The sequence below is a fragment of the Venustampulla echinocandica genome (genome assembly GCF_003357145.1).
Source record: "Venustampulla echinocandica strain BP 5553 chromosome Unknown scaffold_2, whole genome shotgun sequence".
NCBI classification, from domain to species: domain Eukaryota; kingdom Fungi; phylum Ascomycota; class Leotiomycetes; order Helotiales; family Pleuroascaceae; genus Venustampulla; species Venustampulla echinocandica.
Genome location: NW_022474207.1, coordinates 541,411 through 565,564, shown reverse-complemented (window position 1 = coordinate 565,564; position 24,154 = coordinate 541,411). Strand labels below are relative to the sequence as shown.

Genomic DNA, 24,154 nt, shown 5'->3' with positions numbered 1-24,154 from the left:
TGACAGGTAGGGGTTTGTCGTGATCCGCACTTGTATCAACTACAGCGTCGGTGTAAAGATTCCCAGCCTAGTTTGAACATTCAAATCAGGGATGTGCTAAAGATACTGAGTACGACAACGTTAACTGAGCTAGTGACATGTTCCCTTCAGACTATCATATCTTGTGAAATGCAAACAGCGCCCATCACTATCCCAAACGCGATAACCCATCATTAAATACCGTGCTACCTCATCGGCGTTCATCCAGCCAATACAGCCAACAAATATGAGACCCCGGGGTAAATTATCAGGGCACGAATATGTGATGTTGGGACCTGGGTTTATGGGATCCACAAAAGGCAAGAGAGATAATACATCGGCATAGCCAAAACTTTGAATCTGAGGGGTTTTGCTGGAGGATGATAGAAAGGATACTTGCCAGGGAGTCCGCAATGAAGCCGTCCGTCCATATTGCCTTCCACAGACCCTTCGGGCTAGCGTTTGAAGGAGGTCTTTCCACGGAAGACGATCCGGGATTGGTCTCAACTGACGCCGTATATACCCTTGCTCTTAGGGACCTCGCAGCAGGATCATAATTGGAGACAGGATCACTAAAAACCTTTATTCACCTAGGAAATTCATCCCCAGTCTCGGAGCCAGAAGCAGACTCTCAGGAGGCTTCAGATAGCTCTTCCTCTCGTTGCTCTTGCCAATGAGGGGGCGGAGGAGATAGATTGGTTCTGTAACGGCTGGAAGAGTTGATTTAGAATATGGGTTGGGGCTCTGTCGCTGACACGGGCGAGCTACTGGAGCAACTTGAACGGGGCGAGGGAGGCCGTGGTCTCTCTCTGTGTGTTGTTTGGCAATATTGCTCTTCAGCCATGGTGACCATATCTATACCAGAGCCCGAGCGCACCTTTGCGTACTACTGTATATTCAACGGAGGAAACCCCCAAAGTCTGCCAACTGAGAAACGAAAACTCGGCTATCTTACCTTGAGTACCTAGGCACGTGTAGGTGCTAATTAGAGTGCCATAACATAGATTATTGATATATCCCACTGCGCCTGAAAGAGAGATTTAGGTACCTTAGGCAGGTTGGCTTCTCTGGTTAATTAGCGAGTCGGCCCTGCCAGTGAGGGGGTTGACGATAGTTACGCGTTACGCGTTACGCGACATCCCTCGCAATGTGACAGGCGATCTCTGAGATTTTCATCATGTCTTCCGTTCAATTATATGTCGGTGAACGGCTGAGGACAGGATATGCGATCATCGTGCACAGTGGGCACTGAGCTGTCCCCAGTTAATGGCTTCCGGCAGTCTTAAAGTCAAGCTTCGTCGAGGTCGGCCTGCGCGTTGAAGCTTCAGAACACGTCGTGTCAGGTAGCTCGATTGGCAGAGAAGCCACCACCAGCAACCGAGCCTTGGCGTCTCCATCCCCTATTATAAGTCGCTGATCGCCAACATCTGAAAATCACCTCCGAATCATGTTTCGAGTGCATCCAATAATGCCCTGACAGCCTTTCGATGCATTCCGGGGACCTCCAATCAGTGCAGTGGATTCTTGGCAGTAAACTTGTCTTGTTTCATGCAGTTCACAATGGTCGTTGCGAGTTTGGTTATTTTGTCCATCGGGGAATGGACTAGACAGAATTTCTCAGTCTGTCTTCCGTGGCCATTGGATTGGTGTCCCTGTCCGTTTGAAACCTTTTGTAAGCCTTTCATTATCTAGGTGACTCAGTGTTTATTGGGGCTTATTCTGTGATCATATGTGGGTAACAGTGGGTTATATCTTTCCATGGTTCTTTCAAGTGAATAAATAATCACTGATGCTGTGCATCCTGTTTCTGCTCTTTATTGTTTTTAACAACGGTTTTGTTTTTCCATTGTTCTCGTTGACCGAGCTGTTCATTCACAATACATTCTTTGTTACTAGATTTATATACCTCCTGGAGAGCTTCACTTCTTCTGCATATCAATCTCCTCTTCCTTCTCCAGACTGAACTTCTGCAAGCAAATCAGACATTCGATCGGAAAACACTCAACACTCCTAAATTCCAAACCTTCAATATGATCCATACAATACTCATGGCCGCTCTGGCCATTTCATCAGTCAACGGACACATGGCACTGTCGTATCCAGCGCCTTTTCGAGCATCCAACAATCCCCACGCAAAGAATGTCGACTACAGCATGACAACTCCCCTCAGCGGAGCTGCCCAATTTCCGTGCAAGGGTTACAGTTCGGATATGGCCGATACAACAGGAGCAGGCGCCCCGGTGGCAACTTGGACCGCTGGTCAAAAATATAATTTTACGGTTACCGGCGGAGCGCCACACGGCGGAGGTTCATGCCAAATAGCTTTAAGCTACGACTCCAAAACTTTCTCCACGATTCATTCGTACATTGGTTCTTGCCCGCTATCGTCGGGGCAAAACTTCGACTTCACGCTCCCCTCCGATGCCAAGACAGGCCCAGCAATGTTTGCCTGGGTTTGGTACAATAAGGTTGGAAACCGAGAGATATATATGAACTGCGCATCAGTCAATATCGCAGCCGGAACGGGAGCCAAACCTGCAGTCGCCTTCTCTTCCCGCCCTTCACTGTTCCTTGCCAATCTGGGCAACGGATGCACCACGGTCGAAGGAAAAGATGCCGTCTTCCCAGACCCAGGACCAGACGCTGATGTAACGACCAAACTGACTACAACTGACGACAAGGGATCCTTCACGGGAACATGTGCCCCAGTAGGCGGAGTTGGTGGTCAAGCGGCAGCAGCGGCAGGATCACCTGTTTCTGGATCAGGTCCCAAACCAGGGGCTTCATTGGGCTCAACTGCTACAGCAGCTGCTCCTATTACATCCGGGACCGGTACAGCGAACAGCAGCCTCCAGGTTTCTACCAGTGGGGTGTGTGGAGAAAATAAGCAAACCTGTGTAGGGTCAAAATTCGGGAAATGTTGCTCCAAATTCGGATACTGCGGTGATACTCCTCTTCACTGCGGAACTGGCTGCGTGTCTGGTTTCGGGCAATGTGGAGACTTCCTCAACTCCACTGAGGTAATGACCTCGAGCGCCTCTCCAGCTCGAAGATTGATACGTGTGCGGAGACCCCTCTGGTGAGAGATAAGCGGGGATGACAGGCCTGGAAGGAGGGTGATCTCGCCAGCGGCATACAATAATCATGTGGAGTTGCCTGGACTCGAGAATATAGTTAGAGTATTATTACCGTTCGAAGATTTTACCTTGCATTTTCACTTTCCAAAACTTCGGTTGCTTTATCCCATAACAATTTAGACGATGGTGTGTATATAACGGAATAATATAGATGACAATGGCTGTGCTTCATAATCACTGGTGAATCTTTGCCCCATGAACTTTTAAACCCGTTGGCATATAAGTGGGAATGAATTACTAAGACCCATATGACACTGACCTATAATTAAAACCAAATCATTCGAAATATATTTCTGTGAGAATCCACAATTGTAGTCTCAATCAGTATGCTATCCAGAACGATAGCGAGGACAGATTCTATCCAAGCAACTCAAGTGCTTACTAACTATAGTGATAATGAGTCTACTAGCACAACTTCCTTGATGCAAACATCGCCTTTTTATGGAACTGCTGTCGCTGCTAGATATTCGATGCATCCTGCGATATATTGTTTACGAAAATATCTATAGAACATTAAACGCATAAAGTTTATTCGGAAATAAAGTCTCATTGGTAACTGAGAGACAACTTGTAGAACCTCTCGATGGTGATAGCCTGAAACTACCCCAGGTGATGAATATTTCAATTCTGAACTCTGGAGAGTTTCATTAAGTTGTTCTTGACTCAACGTAGTGGTTGACATTTCCCTCAACCCTCCCAGGTCGCCACGATTATTCCTGAAGGAGAGTCCGGAGCTTGTCTTTCAGCGCTTTCGAATTTGAACCTCGGATCAGCTTGCTTGAATAATCCTTTCCAATCATCCTCATCTCGTTCTCTCGAATTAAAAAGAGTCAACATAATAAGATCCATCGACCTAACCCATATTAGACACTCTCTATAGGAAAAGTATTGGCACAAACCGAATGTCCCTCTCCTTCATCAACGGTAACGTATTCGGCTCTGGCATCAAATGATCCTGAATCACAATATTAGACCCTCTCTTGAGTCCAGGTATTAAATTCCTTAATATTTTAACAGAATACTCATCCGACCAATTGTGGAACACGTATCGTATAAGATAGGTATCGACATTTTTCAGCGGCTGAGATGTAAAGAAATCATGGTCCATGAGTGACACTCTGTCAGCTAATGTTTCCGGGATTTTAAAGGCAGAGCTCATGTCTGATATCACTTCAGGCAGATCCTGAACCATGAATTTGAGGGAGGAGAATGCCTCGGCCAAGTACGCGCTGACATGCCCTTGGGAACCCCCAACATCGACAACGAGTCCCCCGTCGGGAAGTGAAGCCCACGGGAAATTATCCGCGAGGGCTTGGAGCCCAGAACTGCTACCCGTGGACATAGCTCCACCGAAACGTTTTGCGCGTTTCGGATGTTGTCCTAAAAACTCATAGAATGGAAGCGTTGTATCATTTGCGAGTGCAAACCCCTAAATATATTATCATTCAAATTGCCTGACACTTTACCCACATCCACATCTGTATCCATATCCTCAGAATCCAGATAACTTACTGAGGCATTTGGTTCCTGACTTTTATTAAACTTAACTAACGAATCTACTGTCTATGAACAGTCAGTCAATGCATGTGACACCTTCCCCAATATGGGTGGGAGAGGACCAGCGAACTTTGGCTTGCGCAGGCCAGACCTCCTCAAATGTCAATCCTAAGACATGTTGCATCTGCTCACTCTTGGCCAGTCTCCTCGAAGCGGCCGAATGGGCAACAATACCCTTCCGCGGCTCTTGGAATACCCGATGGTGCGAGATGGCGAAGCGTATGATACGGCTTAAGTCATGTTCATAAAGTCCACAAACCTCCGCTAGGTCAGGCAACGAAATTTCGCCATCAATGGGAACCTTCGATGCGATATTAAAGCGGGAGACGGCCGCGAGACTCGTCATATTTGTCTTCCGAGTTAGAAAAATGGGCAAGTTATTGAGGGGAACCATACCAGTGGAGTTAGTAGGTTATCCACTCCTTGGAGTAGCTGCTGGAGCTCGATGGATGCTTCTACGGCTGCATTTCGTGCTCTTTCAATATCCTGAGCGCCGTCTGGCACCGAAGTCAAGGGTGCATTGGCGTCAAAGGAAGGCTGTGGAAGATTATGCTCCCGTAGATGAGCGTCGACCTTTGCCGTGTTTAGCGAGATGGTATTGGCGAGTTCAATAATCCTAGAGTTCGGTGCCATGTTGACGATCGTAAGTTGTTACTCAGAGTGATCGGCTTTGGACGAAGCCATATCGTTGAGTCGTTGAGTCACATATGTTGATGGAACGAGTTAAGCTGTTTATCGTATTGCGTATCCAATTAACCAAGGGTATTTCCTAAGGTATCTACCCTTTTTGGAAGGTGCTTAGAGAACCCCGCAAACCGCCGTGGATATTGTAAGGAGCTGACATGCGTGAAGGTTTAGCGAACGGGCAAGTCATAGACAGGGAGGGAGCAAACCATTTCTTTAAACTAAGCAGAACATGAAGTTGAAGGAATTATATTTCCTTTATCCACTAGTCCTAAGATTCATTCTGCTGTCACCCGATAATTTAACACCCTAATACGCAGGACATAAGATTAGTACACAGAAGCCGGTAAGCACTAATAAACAGCTCCTCTAGATACCATTCCTCTTCAAAAATTCCAACATTAGCTTCGAAATCTCTTCCGCATTACTCTCCACTGCAAAATGTCCCGCATCCAGTAACTTCACCTCAACTTTCTCCCCGCCATCTCTCTTGAAGGCTTCAGCACCCTCGGGTAAAAATATCTCATCATTCTTTCCCCAAACCGCCAGGATGGGCACTTTCGAGCTTCTGAAATACCCCTGGAAATTCGGATATAGTTCCACATTCTTCTGGTAGTCATAAAACAATGCGAGTTGAACCTCATCATTACCCGGTCTAGAAATTAGCGCGTAGTCGAGAAAAGGTGCTTCAGGAGCTATTTTGGACGGATTAGTTCCGTGGGTGTATTGCCACTCCGTTGCCTCGAGAGTGAGGACTCCAGCTCGCACGCGGTCTTTATCCTCCGAGCTTCCGCTTTTCCAATACGGACGAAGGGTGTCCCAGAATGCGCTGAGGCCGTCGTCATATGCATTACCATTTTGGGTGATGATTGCTTGAATGCCGCCTGGTCTGCGTAATGCGAGGCGGTAGCCGGTGGGTGCGCCGTAATCAAAAACGTACATGCTAAACTTTTCGATTTTGAGAGCATCAAGAAAGGCTTCTAGACTTTTAGAGAGGTTCTCAAAGGTATAGACATAGTTGCGGCTTGTAGGGACTTTGGTGAAGCCGAAACCGGGAAGATCAGGAGCGACGATTCGATATTTATTGTTCGAACCGGTACTGAGGAGGGGAATTAAATGCCGATATTGGTGAGAGGAGCTGGGAAATCCATGGAGTAGAAGGACCACAGATGTTGAAGGGTTCTGGGGCCCCGAAGAACGGTAGAAAATGTCGAGTCCGTCAGCTGAAACGAAGTTGGTGGTGTACTGTGCCATGTTGAAATTGTATTGAAATGATGGAGAGATCTAATAGTGCTTTTGTTTGAGAAGATGGGCGACATATATATCGCCATAATTGCCCGAACCAGGTTGCTACATATTATCATGCAATAACACGTTTTGTAAGCAGATCGCACAATATAAGCACTTATTTGATTGGGGTCTTATGCACAATCCCGATCGTCATTTTCCTAAATTGGATAAGCTGCATTTGCAAAAGCGTTGCACGATTACTCATCTTGATTTTGGGAATGTCATACGCTAGGAAGGCGTACAAGTTGGTGTGAAGGGCGCATTTAGAGACGTTCAGATGCCTGCGAAGATTAAGCTTGCAACTATAGCCTCACTAGTAGGGGCTTGTATGATTACGTATTATATAAGCACCATCTGATGTGTATATGCATATGTTCCTGTGTGATATCAGCTTGGTAAGATGGCTCTTTCATTGCTCTAGTATAAACGTCTGATTGCAAAGGAACGCAACTTTCATAGCAACCCAGTCCGTATCGTTACTTTACATGGTAGGCCGCCATCCATCGGTAATGTCAGGCTGTTTTGACTTATCCGTTCCTTTTCATCAATAGCCTTAAAATCGAAAAAGAGAGCCATGGTGGCAATGACCTGCACTGCAACATTTTCAGCCATATTTTTCCCTAAGCACGTTCGTGGCCCGCCGTTAAAGACGGGAAACTCGAACGCTGTCTTTGAAATCAAGTTCCCATCCTCAAGCCATCTTTCTGGGCTGAATTGGTCAGCATCCTCGCCCCAGGTAAATCGTGATCTATTCATTGCCCAAGTGCACCAGACAAGTACAGCATTTTGCGGGAGAAAGGTTCCATCCGGAAGCGTAGTGGCATGTTCGCATTGTTTAAACTCAAAAGGTACTGGAGGATATAGTCGCAGCGTTTCGTAGAAAACGGCCATTGCGTATGGAAGGGAAGCAGGCCGAAATATACATGTGTCGATACCAGAGAAATCGGATAGCAGGAGATCGGCGCTCGTAGCCAGTTTGATAGCTTCGGCACGTACAAGCTCGAGGACATTTGGATGCCGCATCATCAGATAAAATGTCCATGTGAGCGCTTGAGCAGTAGTATCCCTCCCTGTGAGTCAATGAGCCACTGAAGGGAGGCAGATGCTGGTTTATACATACCTGCAGTGAGATAATTCAGAGCCGCATCGGCAACCATCTGGTGATCATCAACGGAATCAAGGAGGGAGTTAATCAAACTACCAGAAACGCTTTCAAGGGAATCGGGGGGGTCAGGCCTAGCAACTACTTCCCCGAGTATTCTCGCGTTTTGTCTAGCGGTAACAGCCTTGGAAACCAATTCCGAACCAAAAGCCTTGACAGTGGCAACTGATTGCCTGAATCGTCGCCCGAAGAATATTTCGGTTATCTGCCACAAAGGATTTTGGAACCTTTCTCCCGTTGCCCCAGATGCAAAATCAAAAGCCGCTGTAAAGGGATCCGAGTGATGCATTTCCACCTAGATCAACTATCAGCTATTTATTCAGCATGGCAGCTTGTTCAACGATTATGGACCATCGGTTTAACTAACATTATAAGCCATACGTCCCATCAACTGGGTCGTCAATTCATGGAATATAGGCTGCAAATCTATAATCGACTCATCTTTGAGCTGCTGAAGGTTCTGGATGGTCTTTTTAAGGTATTTGGGGAGACCTATCTCTACCAGGGCCTTCAAATTGGCATTGCTAAGGAAGTGCAAGCCCGCTTTCCGCTGGACTCTCCACAACTGGCCATCTGCATTAATTATGCCATTTCCTAAAGGTTCGTAAGCCCCAGAGGAATCTATAGCTCTCCTGCAATACACCTACCAAATAAATCCCATGATCTCCTCTTGAAGAAGTCTCCTTTGGCGAAAATTCGTTCATTCTTGAGGACATATTCGAGATTCTTCGGGTCATTGATTACCACACCAGGCGGCAATGAAGGCACCGATATTTGAAATGTCTCAAATCCAAATAGTCGCTCGCATTTCACAAACCACGAGAACAGTTTATGGCGCGCTTGTAAAAACAGGAGGCCATTTCCTGCTAAAGGAAGAGTGTTCGGGGGCCGTCTTAGGAAATAAAATTAGTAATTGTTGGTCTTCAAATTAGACACAACTCTCTAAATTTATGGTTTAGAAGGAAAGATAGGCTTTACACTCGTGCTCTTACCAGATGCTTTCCTTGAGAGCGTTCGGTTCTGCATTGAGCCCTGTTGTAAAGAGAGTGCGGGAAGACCACCTGATAATATTGGGTACAATACCTACTTGAGCGGTTTTCCGTGCCTCTTGATTGCTGAGTTATTGAATAGACAATATATAATAGATGATGTAAAAACCACAATCAAGCCCAGTGTAGTGGCCTGCATCGTCCCTTGCGGTTTGTGATGTAAAACGGATGAAGAGGTCCCCTGGGCTTTGGCCTCGTCGCCTAAGTGCCTTCGTACCTAGGTACTACCGTGTTACTAGTAGGCGCAGTGTGCCCAGCCCCTGACGTATGAGCTTCCCGGACAACCTCCAACCGTGTCAATCATTTCTGATTTCCATATTCCTCCCCAACCCAGTGTCGAGATATTCGAAATAGAACCCAAGATGGTTCTGATATGCCGGCGCATACACTTTTACGAGATCAACGACCAGGCTTGGTAGGTAGATGGCGGGCCATGCACGCTCATCTCCCCTCCCCCAATTATGGTTCTCTTGACTGACGCCTGTCTAGGTTTCCGCAATATCTCCGCGAAAAGGTCCAATCCTGCCTGACACTCTGCTGGACTTTTAGAGTACCTGTTCTGCAGAAAGCATCGCCGGCACAGCTTGTCGCAAGCACGCTGCACCGAACACTCTCCGAGAATGTAACGGAATACACGTACGTGGACTTCTGCGCCGGCGCAGGTGGCCCAACCCCATCCATTGAAAAGGATCTAAATACACAACTCTCCTCTGCCACACCTATATCCAACGCTGGCCTAAAGACAAAGCCCAATGGCCTCACACCCCGTTCTCCTCGAAATCTAAGCCAGCCTACGAATAACGGGGCAGTCAAGTTCGTCTTGACCGATATCCATCCACACATCCCTGATTGGACAATCGCTGCAAAGCGAAGTGAGCATCTGAGCTTCGTATCTGAACCTGTTGATGCTGCGAATGCGCCAGCGAACCTCAATGGCCATGATGGACAGAAAATATTCAGATTATATAACCTCGCATTCCATCATTTCGATGATAAGCTTGGCTCGGACATTCTACGAAATACCATTGAGACAGCGGATGGATTTGGGCACGTTACTGAAATCCTTTGCCGGTAGAATACGCCAGCTAATAACCATCTAGGGTCTTCGAACTTCAAGAACGAACAGTATCCTCCCTGCTCACAATCTTTGCCATGGGCCTCCTTATGTTTCTCATCACGCCGTTTTACTTCTGGAGATCACCAGGTCATCTCTTCTTTACATATATTATTCCCGTAATACCTTTTGTTTTGGTGTTTGATGGATATGTTTCATCTCTGCGAACAAGAAGCGCTGAGGAAGTCCAAGCGTTGATGAAAGCCTGTGGGGCACCAAGCGACGGCTGGGTTGTTAAGAGTGGCCATGAGCAGCATACTTGGCCGACAGGATATATGACATGGATCATCGGTATCAAGAAGTAGGCCGGTGTGTAAACGCTCATGCAGATAGGACGAGCTACAAATTACTACAAGGTGCCTATCCGGGTCTTTGGATTTTCCCACCACGCTTCAGGCCCTCATTTAACTGTGCTGTACAATCTCGGGGGCCCGCGCACACTTTGTCGTCTAGTGTATAGTATCTCAACTTATAGGTGGTTCCATCTACAAGAGATCTATCGTGGGCCCTCCTGAATACTTCGGCAGGTTCTCTAAGAAGGCAGAACACAATCTCACACATCGTGGCCGCAATGCCCACCCAAGTGGACCGGGTAGAAAGTTTATTGGCTACCCCTTGACTTTTTCAGAGAATTTGAGTAATACCACCTTGCATTTGGTTGCGGATTTCAGAAATCTTGCATGAGTAGTCGACGCTTCGAAGAAGGTAGTTGCTGTCTCAAATGGTCCGCCTAGCTCTGGGAATGGCCTAATATCCTAGTTACTATCTTTGCCCCTAACGATCATCCCAATCTTTAGCAAACGTACTGAAATCATCCGGCCTGCGAGGAGCTTGTTAGATAAGCGATATTGATAAGGCTAAAGCAAAGGGACTTGCCTGGATCTGAGCTACTGGATCGTACAAGTAGTCTACGCTGGGGAGGAATCCTGCGGCGGTGAGCCTCATAGCCACCATTAGCGTCGATGGCGACGTCCCCAGGCAAGACCTCCTTCAGTATAAAGGCAACCCCAGCTAGGTTGTTGCTATCAATCGCGTATCCGAATACCTGGGGCGAGGGGTTTTCTATGATAATGTCTACCTCGCTCTGTAGCTTCTTGGTCAGCTTTCCGGTAAACTTGTGCATTTAAATCCGTCCAATCCATCGAGTCTTGCTCTCGAATTCAAGCACGCACACGAGGTGGTACTGCCCATTGGTGGTCTTTGGAAGTACGGTGCACTTGATGCAATTGCTGAGGTCGAAGCCTAGTCGCGAAGCGCGTCCCAGTCTATTGCCTTGATGCAGTTATCCACCAAGCACCGGGAATGCGAATTCTCAGGGTAGAAGTCAGCTCCTTTCCAGCTCTATTCTCGCAAATTCGACTTTATGCTGCTGGGCGAGGAAGTTCCCCAAAGGTGGAAATCGAATGATCAAGTTAAAGAACGTCCAAAGTGCACCATGGCCTAGCCGCTTAAAATAAACAGTGGATTGAGTCAACTTACGCAGTTGCTCTAGCCCATTATCATGAGTCGAGCAAATTTTGGAAAGTTCTTTTTAATGCGTTTGGCCGGTTATGAAGTATTTATTGCTGCGTACCCACCCCTCTTGTCAAACAGGTTAACCAAAATGCTACAACACCACAAATCTCCGCTTCAAATTGTACCAACGGATCGAGATATGTAAGTTTATTCAACTACTGCCGTACGCTAACATTTAGTGAGCCGCTTTTTATGTTTGTATCAGGATAATATTTCCTGCTCTCCCAGTACGCACATGAACCCGTCAGCATGTTTCAAAGTAGTAGGTATGCCAAGTTCTCAGAGTGTTAATGAACACATGAATTTGTTTAACTCTGATTGCATCGTACTCGAGCGCGCGCATACGTATCCGTTGTTTGCACTTAGTTCTCTCACGGAGCCTACGGAGGTTTCAGATCCTGCTCCTGCCCTCTTTCTTGTCCGCTATATGAGCTGGGAGTCTCGCTCGTCCTGCGGCGCATTCTTCTTGGCCTGACTAGCACATCCATCCTCCAGGCATACAGTGCCGCCCTGTACTAAAGGATTCATAGAAGATAGACTTAAGGTTAGCAATTACATATTTCTTACCTCTTGCGTTGTCAGTACCTTTCTATTTTCATTTAATTTCTCCCGTGCATTGCTGGCAATTGCCTCCCAACGTTGCTATGGACAGTACAGGCCCTGAAGTGGTTCAGCCAGGTCTCGAAGTCCAGAAACCCCAACCCGAGTATGGGGATCAATTTCGGCTGGTCAAACACGATCAAGAAGGTTATACTGCGGAGTCCCCTCATCCTATTTTCAAGGAGAGAACCTATTGTAGTTGGCGGCCTGCAACAGTTTTCTTCACGTTGGTGTTGATATTTGTGGTTCTCGCTGCCGGAATTGGTGGAGGTGTAGGCGGAACGATGGTTGTAAACAACGCTAGGAACCGGTATAGATAACCTAATCCGACCCTAATAGAACATATTTCTCAACGTACGTAAGATAGGCCAGCTAACAATCTGTCAACATAGTAATATAAATCAAGAAGCGTGCCCAACTTCATCCCTTTTCACACCCTCACCCGTAAACACCACGACCACGACCACAGACACCTGCTCCTCCACAACGGGCTGCTTCCCTAGTAGCCTCGTGATCAATTGTACAGTCGCCAACAACACCGAGCAGCTGGTCAGTTTGGGCTCCACGTCTTACAGTTTCGCCATCACATGCGGGCAGGATTTCGTGGGTCTCGCCGGCAAGCCGCCACATGATATTATAGTTGTCATAGCCTACTAATTGTACGACTGCGCGAGAGCATGTGCGATGTATAATAAGTATGCTGGGGCGAAAACTTGCAAGGGCGCGGAGTACCATTCCGATTTGTCGCATTTTTGGAGCCCAATTATGGAGATTGCTGGCTGAAGCGCGATCTATCAGGAGCGGTGACGCCAACGAGGAGTACGGAGAATGCCGGGTTGGTATTGCTACAATCCTAGTTATAGGAAGGTAAGGCTAGACAGGATACACGGGAAAAGGGAGGGGGGGAGAAGAGAACCCATATTTATGACTACGGTACGTGGTACTTTACAGACGTAATAATTGGTGGCAGGCTTATATGTACCCTTAACTGATGCTTTAGAGTATTGTATTTTTAGATGGTAGACAATTCCTTATGCTTAAAGCCGAGAGAGTGGTTACGAGACAAAGTAAAACATAATTTTGTCAGCTATACATAGGTAATAACACAATAAAAATAGGTTCGTAGATGAGTAGGTTCACGCTGTTCTGGCAGGCGCCTCCTGAACCGTACGTTTTTAATGTAGCTAATCTAGAGGAATGCATAGGTGGCTCATGCTATATACAACTTTAGTACTTGACCCAAGACTAAGGCAACTTTATCATCCGGCGCTTCACCGGCCATTACTCACCGCCATAGTTCGCATGCTCTCCTCCCACGCTCCTAACAACCCATCAGCTGCCTCCACTTGCTTCTAGAAAGGATCTCACCAGTTAGCATACATAGCGGCAGTCCTTCATTGACGGAACTCGGAGGGTACGTCGAACTTGCCTCATAGCCGCCCAGCTGTTCACTGGGGATTAGGGTCACTAGGTTCCTCTACTTACTACAGCATCATCAAAAGAACAATGGGTATCGCATTTAGAGGGGAATCTTTTTGATACCTAGTCGTAATACTCATCCAGCCGTATAGACAACGCTTCGAAAATATCCATCTATCAAACTCCAAAACCGCCCCGGCCTATATCCGCAACTATGTGCTCTCATCTAAACTCTTCAAAAAACTCATTATGAAACTTCTTGATCCGACCAATCCACTCGGTACCTGGTGCTAAGAACGTGGTTCTGATGTGCAGAGTGTCCTCCTTCTGGCCGAATCCAGCACCAGGGACGACGCAGACGCCCGTTGCTTTCAGCATGCGGTGGGCATAAAACTCATCAGCTGATCGGCCTTCCTTGTGGGCGGCTTCGACTGCCTTTGGAGGGACGGTGATTGTTGGAAAGAGATACATGGAGCCCTATAATAATTAGAATAAGAACACGCGGATAGGAGAAATAACATACTTGTGGTTTACCACAACTAACACCCTCCATATCCTTGAACGCTTCCCACATAGCATGGGCCCTTTCTTGTAGCCCATTGAAAATATTGTCCCATTCTTGTCTGTAGAGTTCATAGCTTGGTTCCCCTGGTTTCGGCGGGTTCACCATCAACTCCACGAGGCACTGCCCTATGACTGGCGCGCACAAGGTGATGGACACAAACTTATATATTTGCTCCTGAACCAGTGGATCGAAACCAGCCAACTCGAAATATCCACCACGGTGTCCACACTCACCAACCATTCCCTTGGAGACGCTATGCAGAGAAGCCAACTCCACGTTCGCGTATTTCTCTGGCTCAGTCTTCTGCAAACTCCTCAAGGCGCCTTTGAAGCTGTGAAATTTTCCCTTGAAGACGTTGGTCTGGTAGACTTCATCTGCTATGACCACGAGTTTCTCTTGTGCGGCAAATTTGATAACAGCCTCCACATCTTCCTCCGAGAGACTCGCACCAGTTGGGTTCCCCGGATTGATGATGACAATTGCGCGAACGTCTATGTCTTCTGCCACTGCTTGTTTATATGCAGACTTTATAGCCTCAAGGTCTGTGCCCCAGTTTTTGGACTCGTCGAGGTAGTAGGGAACGCATTTTGCGTCGAGGACGGAGAGCGATGCGGTATAGAGAGGGTATTGTGGGATAGGGACCAAGACTCCAGTTTGGGGCGAAGCGCAAATGATGTGTAAAAGGGTATTAACACCGGAAGAAGCACCTGCGGAGAGATAGATGTCTTTGGGGTCTGCTGGGAAGCCATCTCGGCCTTAAATTGATTGTTAGAATAGCTAGTATTCGTTAAGGGTGTGGCACTTACCCTCAATAAAAGTTGCAATGCTCTGTTTGATTCCAGGGGCGCCTGCACTGGCGCTATACGCACCAACAGAGCCCACGGTTTTCAGAAGCCATTTCGCTCTTGCGATAACATCAGGTTTGTATCCCAGCTGGTTTAGCAGCACGTCCTCTTTCTCCAACAGCGGTGGATACTCCAGTAAACTCAGGACCTGTCTAAAAAATGTGATCGGCTTCTGGTCTAGTTGTTGGGGGTTCCCAATGTTGGCTGAGATGACCTGGTCGAAAGGGAGATTGGTGTCCCCATTTAATAGTCTAGCTCTGTACTCCTCTGATATCACGGCAAGCTCTCCTCTTACGGCATACTCGGCTTCTTTGACACGGGGGTTGATGTTATCTATATTCAAGCTGCGGAGGGAAGTAGTGGTCGACATGGTACGGTGTCGTTGTGGTATTCGCACGTAATCAAAGGGGGGTCGAGATCGATAAGAGTATTGCGGATTATCTGGTAAAGAAAAAGGGTAAGGTCAGAGCGACTTCCACATATAATCGATGCACTTCAAAATGCGGGATATAAATGCTTGGACGGCGAAAGAAAGTTTTGTTGTCACAGAGGGACCGCATATTGGCTCCCCCACCATTGAATATCTGCATGGGAAATGCACCGCAAATGCCCGACACCGGAATATCGGTGAAGCGCAAACGGTGAACGATTTCGGCCAATCTGAGAAAACTCCCACGTACCTGACGATCCTATTGTCCATGGCGGGGAATCGTGGAGAGGCGTGGAGTAGGAGGAGAGCGATCTCCGACAAATCTGCGGGATACTTGAGGGTAGCCGTAGCCTTGTGGCTCCCCTAGATAATGGCGACGACAATAACGCTGATATTGATTCAAGAGTCTGGAGATGAGCCATATCTCTTCTAAGTTTGTGGTTCCAGGGATCTCCCCGTCCTCCGCGTTATTCTTTGGCTCTTGTTGGTCGGGGAGGAAATTCCATAGCCGATAAGAAGATTTGTCGTACCGACTTGGCCGTATCTTACTTAGCGGGCCATCGCTGACCCTGTGGAACATCCCCACGCCGAGGATGTGGCAGACGTGGAGAATCTGGAGATACAAGTCCCAATACGAAGTACCGAGGCCCCACAAACAGAGGTGTTGGAGAAGAAGAGTATAATTTAGAAACAGATGGATGATAGATAGGTAGATACATACAACCATTGTTTAATAATAGTAGTACGACGTATCAGAGGGCACCCTAACTACTGGCAAACGTAGACTCGAGTAAGTATCTAGAAGCTGAGAAGCTAGCTAATCCGAACTTAGCCGCAGTGGTACCTTCAGCAGTAAAGCGCACGTGTGGGAGATGTTGGCGCATATTATTTCGAAGACTACTTTAAATTGCACTATATCACTAGACACCGAAGTATCGGAGCTGTGAACGGGGAGTGTCCACATAAATTAGAGAAAGGGAGGTAAAGCTAAGGACGAAGCTGATTCATGTATGGATTACAAATGTTGGCTGAGTTTTGACCCAGCAGTTCGATGGTCGATTGCTTGCTCATGACCGATGCCAATTTTTGAAGCCAGCTCACACTCATGCAACAGTAGAGGCGGGAGTGACTAGTACACGTATGTGTCATGCTCATGTAGACTTCAAATATATTTTGAGTGGTGTGGCGGCTGATGTTCATAGTTTATAGGATCCTCAAAAAGTTTGTAACATGTCATAATTGTGCAGGTATATTTTCGGTTCCCCGTCGCCTCCAATACCCATTCATATTGCAAATAACCCATGGAGCATTTCACACCTTGTAGAAACAGAAGGCCACATAAAAGCTAGCAGCTTCCATCTCCTCATCACTAACGAGAAGTGGGCCGCGGCCCCTTTCCCTGACGCCCATACGCTCACTCAGTGGACCCAATATCTCGTCATCCTTCTCCGTCTTCCAGACCTCGTCGAAAGACTTGTGGTATTGCATTTCCAGATTGTAGTCTTCGGCAAGCGAACGGAAGACCCCCCAAGGAACAACGTACTCAGGGACCTCTTCGACCGCCTCATGGAGGAAATAGTTGTACTTTTGTCCGAAAGGTGGTCGAAAGATGCCATCCGCTGGCGTCTTGCCAGGAAAGCGAACGCGATAGATATCATTTCCCCATTCAGCAGTGTCATCAGCCTCGCCTTCCTCCCGCTCTACTAGTGCCTTGCTCTCTGCATCGTCGCCATTCTCCCCAGGTTTCTCCTCATCGGGCTTCGGAGCTATGCGAGCGTTGAATTCCCGGACTTTCTCACTAATGACATCTGAATTGGGTATGCATCCAAGGAATCGGCCTCCTTTCTTCAGTGCGCCCGCAACATTCTTAAGCATGCATCGCGCCTTTTCTTCGCTCTCGAACGCATAATGCATGCAGAACATCATGCTGACCACATCAAATCCACCACCACCAAATCTTGAAGGTCCGCCAGAGGGGTCAAAGCCAACATCCCTAACAAGTGGTACCTTTTCAATAGATTCTCCGAAGCAATCCTGCGTATAAAATTCTCCCTGGAACAATCGGGGCGGCGCTCTATTGTCATATCCTCCCCGGCCTCTCCCACCTCTGCCACCCCTACCACGACTTGCCATCTGGCGATGCCTTTCCTTGGCCTGGTCGATGGAGACATCAGCTGGGTCAAGGCCAACATAAAGTTCTACGTTTTGAGGTGCTTGCTGCCACTTTCCTAAATCTCCGCCCTTCCCACATCCAATGTCAAGAACCAGAAGGCCTTTAGGTGGGGGACCCTCTGCAAAAACCATACCGCCGCGTTCTTGTGCTCCGGGAGTATAGTCTTCGTTTGGAGAGAATTTCTGAATGATCGTACTCTTCACCCAATTATTAAAACTCCGAAGGCCCTTGATACGACTGTCCGTTTTGCGCCAGTCTCGGCCTCGCTCTGGAACCGCATTATAATGCTGCTTAACAGCATCGTGAATTGTTCCTTGCTTGACAACCGCAGTTTCTAACTCCTTCTCGCGTTCCAACTGCCTTTGCTTAATGTGTTCGCGCTCCGCATCTGTAATTCGAGCTCGCTGACCAGGTCGCTTCTGCTTTCGAGGCTGAGGCTGAGGCGACGGCGTACGCTGGCGCTTTAGAGAGTTCGAAGGCGAGGCATGTCCTCCGGATTCTGTACGAGAGTCGACACGCTTTGGGGCAGGATTAGAAGGCGACCTTGATCTCTTGCGTTTCTTAGCAGGTTCAAGTTTGGTTGCATTGAAAGGCTGAGGTTGCTCTTCCACAGAGGAAGTATTTGGGGCATCGGCGTCTGCCATTCTGAGGTCAATTGGAATAAGAGTCGTTACTGAAAATTCCAACTTTGAAGATTAAATAATGAAATTAAAGTTGACTTGGTGCTCAATGCTTATGTTCTTTGTTTTCGCGAAGGCTGCTGGGAGGTCGGCTCCAGACGAAGTCACGTTTGCCGAGTGGAATTCGTGTCGCGCTAATGCCTGGAGCAGCAGCGTGGAGGGAGCTCGAGCTTCAGCCGGCCTTCAACAATAACGTCAATAATCCAACGAACACATATCACGATTCTCCCATCAACCTCCATTACCGAACTCCCCCTTTCACTAATATCCTCTACGGCAACTTGAGATGGGTTCCGATCCCCAATATGCGAAATGGCCTCTGCTGCCTTTAGCTCAGCATGTCTTTACCCTCACCAATCCGTCATCCTCCAAAACAAGCCAACAGACATCCTTAAAAAGCCTCCAAGATGCAATCACCGAGCATAAGATGGCATCGTTCTATCGGTATTTGGCGCACCCTATAGAAGGTATCCTGAACGGCACCGGGGAGAGTACTTCACAGTCTGCGCAACCGATTGGAAGGAAACCAAGTGCGGCTGGTATTGTGGCAAGTAGGAACTCGATACCAAAGGTTAACATGCCCTGGGACGAGGCTGTGTATGAACAGCTCAAGAAGGAGAATGATGAGGAGCTTGAGAGTTTTAGCAAGGAGGAAGAGGAGGCGGCGGAAAAGGCTGGGGATACAGAAGTACAAGCTGCAAGAGGAAAGCGAGCAGAGTTTTGGGCTCGGGTCGGGGACAAGGTAAAACCTTTACTAAGTACGAATATGGCCGCATATGCTAATACGTTTGCCGTTTAGGACCGTGCGATTGCGGCATACGAAGAAGTATTCGAAAAGACCGGCATCTTGGGGACGAAGATTGACCTTGTGCTCGCTATTATCCGGATAGGGCTATTCTACGGGGACAAATTGCTAGTTAAGAAACAAGTCGATCGTGCGAAGGCTTTAGTAGAGAGCGGAGGAGACTGGGACCGAAGAAACCGATTAAAGGCGTACCACGGACTCTACTTACTCACCACACGATCATACAACCTTGCCGCTCCCCTGCTTCTTGACAGTCTCTCGACCTTCACCAGTTACGAGCTTTGTAGCTATTCATCACTTGTCGTATATGCTGTCCTGGCCGGATCTGTTTCGCTCAAGCGCGTGGATTTTAAATCCAAAGTCGTTGATGCGCCAGAGATCAAGGCAATCCTGGGCGATGGTGAGGATAAGCTTTTGGCCATTTCAGGTGCCATATCAGCCGGTCCAGGAGCCGATGAGGAGATGAAAGATGTGTCTACCGCGACACCGGCCGGTGCCAAAACAGCAGTTAACCTCACCACCCTTGGAAGCGAGCAATCCGATTCTGAAATTGCCATCGATTTCTCCCCACTTGCGCAACTGGTTGGTAGTCTCTATACTGGGAGTTATCGTTCCTTCTTCGGTGCTCTAGCAGCTGTGGAGGTCAACTTTTTGACCCAGGATAGGTATCTTTATGAGCACCGAGGATGGTTCGTCCGAGAGATGCGTCTCCGTGCTTATCAACAATTGCTCCAAAGTTACCGTGTTGTGGGCCTTGAGAGCATGGCCAACGACTTCGGCGTTTCCGTAGATTTCCTAGACCGGTATGTCATATATCCCAACACATGACCAACCTGCTAATGGTGCTCTAGCGATCTTGCCAAGTTCATCGCGGCGGATAGAATCCCTTGCACAATTGACCGTGTCACTGGCAAAGGAATTATCGAAACCAACAGACCAGATTCCAAGAACAAGCAATATAACGATGTGGTGAAGCAAGGCGATCAACTCATCACCAAGTTACAGAAGTATGGTCAGGCGGTGAGATTGAGAGGGAGCGAGAGAGCATAGAATATTAGGGAAGATGGGAAGATATACATAGCTTGCCATTGTACGATATCGCAGCGAATAGACCATCGTGCTTGTGTGGTCAGTCCCATGATACACACCCCATGAAATCTATCGAATCTCCCATATGATGCGCGAAATAATAAAGGAATAAGGATACGGTTCGGCAGATGCCATTGATCCATCGATTTCCCAAGCCGCCCCACGATGAGCCCCTGGGAGGTGCAAATTAAGCATTGCTGCCTCAGGCTATTAGGCCACCATTTCAAATATCCCCGGGACGACAACTTCGCTCGGCAGGTATTCTTGTTTATTGCTCTGTTTGCTATATACATACCTAGGTAGGTAGATATATATCACTTACTTCTGTACGGACAACAGAACAATTTACTCGTGCACAAGCTTGTTAGATCAACCTTGTCAATATGAAGAGAACAAAGTACAAGTATACCCACCTCCGTATTACTCCGTGCGAAGCCGTACTATGCGCTGGCTGCTTTGAGCCGCCCTGTTGCAGCACGGACGATGAGGTTCAGCTCCGTTGCTTGGCAATAAATGTTTCGCCTTCAGCTCCTCCCCACGTGGATTCATTCCACTCTTGACTCTTGACTCTTGACTCTTGACTCTTGACTCTTGAGCGAGCGATTATCACTTGCAATAATGGACTGCGTTTGCGGCCGTGGAATGGCATCCGGAAAGCTCTCGTTGCCGTTTCGACTTTCGTACGGAGTACTTCGTACTTGTTGCTCGATGAATTGCGCACCCAAGTTACCTCTCTGAGGATGGACCGATCCAGGCTGATTTTGGACGAGAAAGCCTTGCTCGTATGTCGCCCCGCCTGATGGTAGCTTAACTTATCAGAAGTGGAAGTTGCTGGTGGCATCATTAGTTTTGTTTCTTTCAAGCCATATTCAGCCTCCTCAAGCCGCAGTTGTATTTCCAGCGAAGCAGATCGCCGCATTCAAGACCTTGGAATCTTGCCAGCCAACCGCACTATTATAGACCCTGAGTTTAATATTGAATGGGGCCAGCCAAGCCGTGCACGATTGGTTACACGAGGCTGAGCTGAAAATGGACGCTGTTAATAAAACCATGGCAGGTCAAGATAAGTTCCGGGGAACCTCTCGGTCTCGTCTTTGCTTCCTCTTGTCCCATTCCTTGGTGTTGTCGTAGGCAATTTGAGGCGTCAAGATGGCTATCTCGCATCTTATTGTCGCGCTTTCAGCATGCGCTACGGGCGTATACACTCATGCTGTTGAGCAACGCGAGCCCATGATCACGCCGGGTCCCATCGTCGCGAGGCAAGGTTCTACAGACACTCGCCTTATTGGGTATTATTCGGAGTCTGGCGATCTGAGTTGTAAGCATTTCCAGTTTCCTTCATATTACCCCGCCAGAGTCGACTAACTATATAAATTAGGGCAAACGGGACGATGTGTTGTTGGCATGACCTGGACGACTTCAAACTCATATGGCAAATGTTGCAGCACGTCTCGCGGATGCGGACAAAATGACTTTGCAACAAGATGCTCTGGAGACTATGCGATGTATCCTGACGGTCCATATTCTTGGTATGTTCCACCATGCATTTCTGTTAGTTTTACTGACTTGTTTGTATAGCTCGAATACCTGTAATACCGACTACATCTATCAAAGTACTAATGTTGCAAGCCCAACGTTATGGATCGGGTGTAATTATATCGGGCCACAAACAAACTTCTACCGTGCCTTGCCAGCAACTGTTACTAGTGCTACTAGTAAGCTATAAATCATGTCTCGGGCAAAGGCACTAGAGCTCACTCACATTCTCTAGATCCCGCCGCAAGTTCGGCGTCAAATTCAGGAGCTAAAACAACGGCCCCAACGGTAACGGTGCCAGCTCCCAAATCGACATCAACACCAACAGTATCGCGAGTGAAAAGGAATCTGGCCTGGATAGCAGGGGTTGTTGTCGGCATCATTGCACTCCTTGTCATTTGTGCAATAATAATATTTATTATCATCAGCAAGAAGAGGAAGCGCGCGCGAACACTAGCAGCAGGAGGATCAGGAGGAGCAGGAGCACCGCCCGCGCAGCAGCAATACATGCCACCAGGCCAGCAGCAATACATGCCACCAGGTCAGCAGCAATATATGCCACCAGGCCAGCCGGGAATGGGAGCGATGCCGCCCATGCAGCAGCAACAATACATGCCCCCACAAGGACAGGCGTACCCCAACCCAGCCTCCGCCGATTATAAGGGCGACGGCGGCCCGCCTCCTCAATGGGCACCTAGCCCACATCAACCTCCCTCGGCCGATTCCCCCCCAATTGGTGGCATCTCCCCGATGAGCCCACATTCATCGATTGCTCCCAATGATTCAGCATCCCATCATGCGTTCCATGATCAAAGGCTTGGTGATTCCCGATCCCCTGTACCCACCCTGGGTGAAATGGGGACCTCCAATGCACACCAGCGACCAGTGAGCGAGATGACAGTTCCTCACACTCCACCAACAATACACCAGCCGCCGGTGAGCGAGCTGTCTTCGCCCAGTGCACATCGTCCTACACCAATATCCTATCAGGCCGGGCCCATTCAGCAGAATTACCACCCCACAGTTTCTGAAATAGGTTAATTCAGAGGAGAAGTGGTGGTGAGATTTAATATTTTTAGCTAAGCGTTATTTACCATCGCACACAAGGATACAGCATGGGCCCTGTAGGTCATGAAATTATTGGCTGTACTGATGTTTGGGATTTGGGATGATAGATATTCCTCATGGCCACGGCCTTGAGTAGTTTCATAGCCCGTTTAGCTATCGAATTCTTGTTATAATTACGATTTCGTCACATGGAAGAGAGATGGCACGACAACTAGTTTAGATACACTATTAGCTAATGATAACATTGAGGTGACCACATAGTTTTTTATAACTAGAAGGGGCAATTTAAGGGGCCGCCCTTTGGACTCCGGTGACAGTCATCTCAGTTCCATCAACTTTGAGTTGTTTTCTTCTCGTTCTTCCAGTCTCGTATTTCCTTGGCACCTTGAGAGTCCTGTCTGCTTCTCTTGCGCCTCTCCAACTTGTCGAAGTTTCGCCAATTTCTTCTTTGATTTTATACTTTGGACGCTTGTCGTTTCTTGAAGGAGGGTCAAGAAAACTATACATTAGAAGTCTAAGGGGGAGGCTTCGAACGACGAGGGGTTTGACAGACGGTCGCTCTTGAGTTTGCATCCAATATTCAGTGGGGCAGGATCAATGTGGCTCTGAAGCCTTGGTGGTAGGGAATCATTACGACCTGTCAGTAGCTCTGCCTCCAATCTTGTCTTAGTCGGTGTAAAGATTTGAAGTACTTCATAGTGATTTGATTTCGTTGAGTTCGTGGTTAACTAGAAATTTCCCAAACCTTGATTTACATATCATAATCAAACTTAGGTCCATACTTCCCAGAGGCAAAAGCCAATAGCCAATGACTCAAATGAAAATATTTTCCGCAAATATTGCAGTTACTCCTCAAAAACGTCCGAAAAAGCACACCCAAGGTTTTCTCAAATCCTGCACAATAGCCTACAGCTAGAGGTTGTTTTCTAACACCGGGTAGTTTCTGAGAGGGACAGTTTGCGTTCAAGGGGCCTATTATCCCCTGGCACCGGCTTCTACTCTCGCCCTGACATACCAACGACGGTTCAATCTGAAAGCTTCCCGTTTTGCTATAGTCATGGGCCCTAGATCGAGAAATTCTTGTATCGTCGGGTCTTATGTATTGACCGGTTGTGCGCTTAGTTCGAGAAGAAGCCCTGTAACCTCTATGGCTCCGGTTCGCAAGGCACTGGGAATCGGTGACAGATTAGTTGAACATGTCTCGGGGTCGCCTTAAGCTTAGTAGATAATAAAATATACACCTCATTGACTGATGATGAGAGAGTACCATGGCGCAAACGGACTTCAACACTTCAGGCCGGCTTCGTAAACTAGGCCAGTCGGGTCAGTAAATCGGGAGTGACTGCGTGGATGGGTGTTGTGAGGCTGTGCGGTACCCGATACTCATATAAGACTTCCTCAACAGCTATGCGAAGTTC

General features: G+C 47.8%; 10 protein-coding genes across 10 annotated transcripts; 4 read left to right on the top strand and 6 right to left on the bottom strand.

The window, feature by feature from the left end:
- Positions 1 to 2,048: 2,048 nt before the first annotated feature.
- On the top strand, positions 2,049 to 3,101 carry BP5553_04542 (uncharacterized protein; the record flags this gene model as incomplete). The annotated part of the gene is made up of 1 exon (XM_032013165.1): positions 2,049 to 3,101. The coding sequence occupies one exon, from the start codon at positions 2,049 to 2,051 to the stop codon at positions 3,099 to 3,101; it is 1,053 nt and encodes a 350-aa protein (XP_031869765.1).
- A 741-nt stretch (positions 3,102 to 3,842) lies between these two features.
- Positions 3,843 to 5,345, bottom strand: BP5553_04541 (S-adenosyl-L-methionine-dependent methyltransferase; the record flags this gene model as incomplete). Its single annotated transcript, XM_032013164.1, has 5 exons — positions 3,843 to 4,008; positions 4,055 to 4,584; positions 4,668 to 4,718; positions 4,783 to 5,064; positions 5,109 to 5,345. 5 exons carry the CDS (start codon positions 5,343 to 5,345, stop codon positions 3,843 to 3,845), a joined length of 1,266 nt encoding a protein of 421 aa, XP_031869764.1.
- A 420-nt stretch (positions 5,346 to 5,765) lies between these two features.
- BP5553_04540 (uncharacterized protein) lies at positions 5,766 to 6,650 on the bottom strand (the record flags this gene model as incomplete). Its single annotated transcript, XM_032013163.1, has 1 exon — positions 5,766 to 6,650. One exon carries the CDS (start codon positions 6,648 to 6,650, stop codon positions 5,766 to 5,768), a length of 885 nt encoding a protein of 294 aa, XP_031869763.1.
- A 489-nt stretch (positions 6,651 to 7,139) lies between these two features.
- Positions 7,140 to 8,564, bottom strand: BP5553_04539 (Uncharacterized protein; the record flags this gene model as incomplete). The annotated part of the gene is made up of 4 exons (XM_032013162.1): positions 7,140 to 7,756; positions 7,807 to 8,143; positions 8,216 to 8,413; positions 8,496 to 8,564. The coding sequence occupies 4 exons, from the start codon at positions 8,562 to 8,564 to the stop codon at positions 7,140 to 7,142; spliced, it is 1,221 nt and encodes a 406-aa protein (XP_031869762.1).
- Positions 8,565 to 9,259: 695 nt separating this feature from the next.
- On the top strand, positions 9,260 to 10,316 carry BP5553_04538 (Uncharacterized protein; the record flags this gene model as incomplete). Its single annotated transcript, XM_032013161.1, has 3 exons — positions 9,260 to 9,312; positions 9,387 to 9,968; positions 9,998 to 10,316. 3 exons carry the CDS (start codon positions 9,260 to 9,262, stop codon positions 10,314 to 10,316), a joined length of 954 nt encoding a protein of 317 aa, XP_031869761.1.
- A 2,000-nt stretch (positions 10,317 to 12,316) lies between these two features.
- Positions 12,317 to 12,756, bottom strand: BP5553_04537 (uncharacterized protein; the record flags this gene model as incomplete). Its single annotated transcript, XM_032013160.1, has 2 exons — positions 12,317 to 12,458; positions 12,569 to 12,756. The coding sequence occupies 2 exons, from the start codon at positions 12,754 to 12,756 to the stop codon at positions 12,317 to 12,319; spliced, it is 330 nt and encodes a 109-aa protein (XP_031869760.1).
- Positions 12,757 to 13,767: 1,011 nt separating this feature from the next.
- On the bottom strand, positions 13,768 to 15,325 carry BP5553_04536 (putative alanine aminotransferase 2; the record flags this gene model as incomplete). The annotated part of the gene is made up of 3 exons (XM_032013159.1): positions 13,768 to 14,022; positions 14,069 to 14,865; positions 14,917 to 15,325. The coding sequence occupies 3 exons, from the start codon at positions 15,323 to 15,325 to the stop codon at positions 13,768 to 13,770; spliced, it is 1,461 nt and encodes a 486-aa protein (XP_031869759.1).
- Positions 15,326 to 16,696: 1,371 nt separating this feature from the next.
- BP5553_04535 (Uncharacterized protein) lies at positions 16,697 to 18,202 on the bottom strand (the record flags this gene model as incomplete). Its single annotated transcript, XM_032013158.1, has 1 exon — positions 16,697 to 18,202. One exon carries the CDS (start codon positions 18,200 to 18,202, stop codon positions 16,697 to 16,699), a length of 1,506 nt encoding a protein of 501 aa, XP_031869758.1.
- A 322-nt stretch (positions 18,203 to 18,524) lies between these two features.
- BP5553_04534 (Winged helix DNA-binding protein) lies at positions 18,525 to 20,093 on the top strand (the record flags this gene model as incomplete). The annotated part of the gene is made up of 3 exons (XM_032013157.1): positions 18,525 to 18,980; positions 19,038 to 19,846; positions 19,895 to 20,093. 3 exons carry the CDS (start codon positions 18,525 to 18,527, stop codon positions 20,091 to 20,093), a joined length of 1,464 nt encoding a protein of 487 aa, XP_031869757.1.
- A 1,188-nt stretch (positions 20,094 to 21,281) lies between these two features.
- On the top strand, positions 21,282 to 22,709 carry BP5553_04533 (uncharacterized protein; the record flags this gene model as incomplete). Its single annotated transcript, XM_032013156.1, has 4 exons — positions 21,282 to 21,450; positions 21,511 to 21,661; positions 21,711 to 21,847; positions 21,904 to 22,709. 4 exons carry the CDS (start codon positions 21,282 to 21,284, stop codon positions 22,707 to 22,709), a joined length of 1,263 nt encoding a protein of 420 aa, XP_031869756.1.
- Positions 22,710 to 24,154: the final 1,445 nt, after the last annotated feature.